At 40.4% G+C, this 4,189-nt stretch overlaps 1 protein-coding gene across 1 annotated transcript; it reads left to right on the forward strand.

Annotated features, from left to right (window-relative positions):
• Nucleotides 1-1,671: 1,671 nt before the first annotated feature.
• On the forward strand, nt 1,672-3,555 carry LOC149390061 (cannabidiolic acid synthase-like 1). The gene has a single exon (XM_089621337.1). It carries the CDS (start codon nt 1,805-1,807, stop codon nt 3,437-3,439), a length of 1,635 nt encoding a protein of 544 aa, XP_089477463.1. The 5' UTR covers nt 1,672-1,804; the 3' UTR covers nt 3,440-3,555.
• Nucleotides 3,556-4,189: the final 634 nt, after the last annotated feature.

A 4,189-nucleotide genomic window follows, 5' to 3' on the forward strand; every position in this document is an offset into this window, starting at 1 on the left:
TCACGCACAGAATCAAATATGAAGGAAGACGCAAAACTGATCGGAGACGATGATGAACTCGAACGAAACCATAATCGCGGAATAGCTCTGATACCATATTGCATTCGAGCTTTTTAGAATCAAGAATATATATATATATATATATATATATAGAGAGAGAGAGAGAGAGAGAGAGAGAGAGAGAGAGAGAGAGAGAGAAAAGAGATGAAGGAAAAAATATGCTTCGATTCAACAAAAAAGAATTACAACCCTCATTTATACAAAATAGTAATAACTAACTAAACTAACTTCTCCTTATCAAAACGACGATGTTTTGATAAGTGACAGAAAACAATTAAAAGCTGTCATTATACAAAAACGACAACAAACAAGAAAACGTTCATAGACGATTACTTATACACCAAGTAACCATATTAAGAGCTCTAACCAACCATCACTCTCAATATCCTGAGTACATTATTTACATGTTACATCTTTATTGACTCTTTATTTTTCTCTATTTTATTGTTAATTTTATATATAGATTTACGTTTTTTTTATATTTAAATAACAAAATATGAGCTTTTTAATATTTGATATATTTGGTAAAGGTGACCAAACAAACTCAAGAAAAGAAAAATTCTAGTGAAAAAACTCTGGTTGCAGGTAACACTTGAAGTAATTATAGAAAGAAAAAAAAAAAACTGAACTAAGGGATAAAGTGATCAATTTATTGAGGACACAATAGAAAATTGTGATTATGTAATAGATGATTAAAAAATATATATCAAGAAACTAGATTATATGATGATAATTTTATTGGCCTATTTACGAGACATGAGAAAATCTAGATTAAAAAGTTATTAATACAATTATTCCGAACTATCGAAACTCTGGGGACTCCTAAATTGCCCGTAATGTAAGAAAATTATCGACAACTGGATACACTTGGTTATTTTCAAAAGGAAACACTGAAATTCTTACGGAATAATGTCGACATTTCTAGCACTCCACGTCGAAAAGTTTGTCAAATGTTTAAGTTGATAAAATTATATTTCAAATTATCCATGTGTCTTGAAAGACCGAAACGAAACGAGTTGTTATTTTTTTAGTATTTAGAATTATTTTAAATTAAATTTAAATAGTATTACCAGTTTAAAATTTAATATTCATAATTACAATAATTTACAACATTTTTTTTAATCAAAATATCATCATAAAAATAACTCCGCTTACCCAGCTATGAATTTGTGGAACAAATTGTAATATCAGGACTTTATGCACAATTGTTATGGAGAAATATAAAAGGACAAAAAATACGTAAATTGTAGGATGATCAGCCATTCATATAAACATCTCCAGGACCCAACCACCAAACAATAATTAAAAAAACATAATATATTAAATATATGACTCACGCGATGATTGGTGGTTGGACAATGTTGCGCTTTGCTATTAGAAAGAAGTCATTAACAACTACCGAGGTATTAGTCTTCGAGTTTATTATGGTGTTTTTCCATCTTTTAATTGAAGGTTTTAATATATTTGTCGTGCTTCCGCTCCACTTTTGTAAGAAAAAAAAATTAATAACTCACGCGATGACGGCGTTGACCTCGCGTTCCCACTAAATTCAATATTGATATATATATTTAATGTATTATCCACTTTCCTTAACTTATCATTAGTTAGATAAAAAAAAAAAATTGAAAAAGAGCCTTCGTATTGAGTTTCCGTTCGGGCGACGTTCCCAAAAATCTACATTGACTTAAATTACAGCTAGCAAGAACGAAAGAAAAAAGTGTATAAATTAAGGAGTTTCTATGATATGATGTACAAAGAAATAATAAAGAGACCAAAAATGAAGAGCTACTCTGAAATCTTTTCACTGTTTCCTTATATCACCATTTCTCTTCTGTCATTGATCTCCCTCGCAGACTCGTCCGCATATAAATATGAGCCCTTCCTTCGCTGCCTCTCCCGCGACCTGTCACGAAACTCAATCCAGTCTCCGCACGACGCGTCGTACGTACCCATCTTGAACTCAACCATAATGAACCCTCGCACGCTCCTCTACACTTCATCCCAAAAGCCATTCCTCATCGTCACGCCACTTGACGCGTCGCAAGTTCAGGCTACGGTAGTCTGCGCGCGGAAGCACCGGATCGAGATCCGGACCCGCAGCGGAGGCCACGACAGCGAGGGCCTGTCGTACCTCTCGCCCACTCGCTTCGTCCTCCTCGACCTCGCGCGACTTCGGATGGTCAAAGTCAACGCGGCGAAGAAGACCGCGTGGGTCGAATCCGGGGCCACTCTCGGGGAGATCTATCACGGCGTGGCCAAGAAGAGTGACAGGCTGGCATTCCCCGCCGGGGTCTGCTACACCGTCGGCGCCGGGGGACACTTCAGCGGCGGAGGCTACGGCTATCTCCTGCGCAAGTACGGCCTCGCTGCCGACAATATCGTGGACGCTCGCATCGTGGACGCTTCCGGGAGAATCCTCAACGCCAAATCGATGGGGAAAGATCTTTTCTGGGCGATCCGCGGCGGCGGGGCGGCGAGCTTCGGCGTGGTTCTCTCGTGGAAGATCAGGCTGGTGGACGTGCCCCCTAGGGTGACCATATTCAACGTGGCAAGAGACTTGGGAGACAAGAAAACAAAGGAGATGGTCCACCGATGGCAGTCCGTGGCCCACACGCTTCCGCAAGAGCTCACCTTCTTCGTCCGAGCTCTGGCCGTGAACTCGACGATACAAGCTCAATTCTTTTCCGTTTTCCTGGGCGGAGGCGACGAGCTGTTTCGGATGATGAAGAAGAGCTTCCCGGAGCTGGGTTTGGTTATGAAAGACTGCGTGGAAATGAGGTGGATCGACGTGGCGGTTGCGGTGAACGGTTTCCCGGCGGGTTCGTCGCCGGATGTTCTGTTGGACCGGTCTCGGGCGGAAGGGAGGCCCATGTCTTTCGTGGCCAAAGCTGACTTCGTTGAGAGAGCGGTTCCGGCGAGAGCGCTGGAGAGGCTGTGGGAGACTCTGTTGGAGGACGACGAGGGAGTCAACTTCTTGCAGCTGTTTCCGTACGGAGGGAAGATGGGCGAGATTCCGGAATCCGAGATTCCTTTCCCGCACAGGAAGGGGAATCTGTACGAGCTGAGTTACATCTCGAGGTGGGACGAGAGAGGGGACTTGGGAGCCCTGCAAAGGCACACCAACTGGACCAGAAGTGTCCACGCTTACATGACCTCTTACGTGTCCCACAACCCCAGAGGCGCGTATCTCAACTACAGAGACCTCGACCTCGGCAAGAACAACGACCATGGGCCCACCAGCTTCGAGCAAGCCAGTACGTGGGCCAGGAGCTATTTCAAAGGCAACTTCGAGAGGTTGGCTGAGGTCAAGGCTGCGTCTGATCCCACTAATTTCTTCAAGAACGAGCAAAGCATTGTGCCCTTTCGGAGGCACCACTGATTGATGTCACCCACCTAAGTGCTCACTATTTATTGTTGGCTCTTTAATAATGTTTTAGCTATTCTAAATATGTTTTACCTGTATTACTTTATAAAATCTGTTGAATTATCGTTGGACGCGTGTAGAAATGAAAATACACGTTATATATAGGGTTGTAGGTTATATGTTAACGTTATGATGCCATTTCATAAAAATAAAAAAAATAAAAAAAAAATAAAAAAGAAAAGTTAAATGTTATGATGACTAGAAGTTCATTTAAAGGTGTTTGACGAGTTAGAGAATGCAGTCCTTTGATATCTCGCCATATATCAACGATGTACAGCTTATTTGCACTTTTAGTACGACATCTATACAAAAACGGAGTGAAAAAATAAACATAAATATCGACCTTAATTAATTTGTTTCCTCATTTGATGTAATATAGTCTTACGAATACTCTTACTTGTAACTGCTGAATAATTAATAAAAGTTGAAACGTTCATTCATTCTTCCTTGTCTGTTTGAAGCTTTATAATAATCTATACTCTTTAGTCTTTAAACAAACCTAACAACATATGAAGAGACAAATGTAGATTTGCATGAACAAACTCTTCATGGTTTGCTTAAAACTTCATATTCACAATCTAAGGATCAAAGGACTATTGATCTCAGTACGATTGTTAGGAGAATCTATGATGTCTGGTTATGGGGCATAGAGAGTTGGAGACTCTATAGTTCTTCTAAGTATCTTCTGAAGGTACTGAATTGACC

This window comes from Urtica dioica, chromosome 7 (genome assembly GCF_054948205.1).
Source record: "Urtica dioica subsp. dioica isolate 48M chromosome 7, U.dioica_male_clone48M_v1_H2, whole genome shotgun sequence".
Lineage (NCBI taxonomy): Eukaryota > Viridiplantae > Streptophyta > Magnoliopsida > Rosales > Urticaceae > Urtica > Urtica dioica.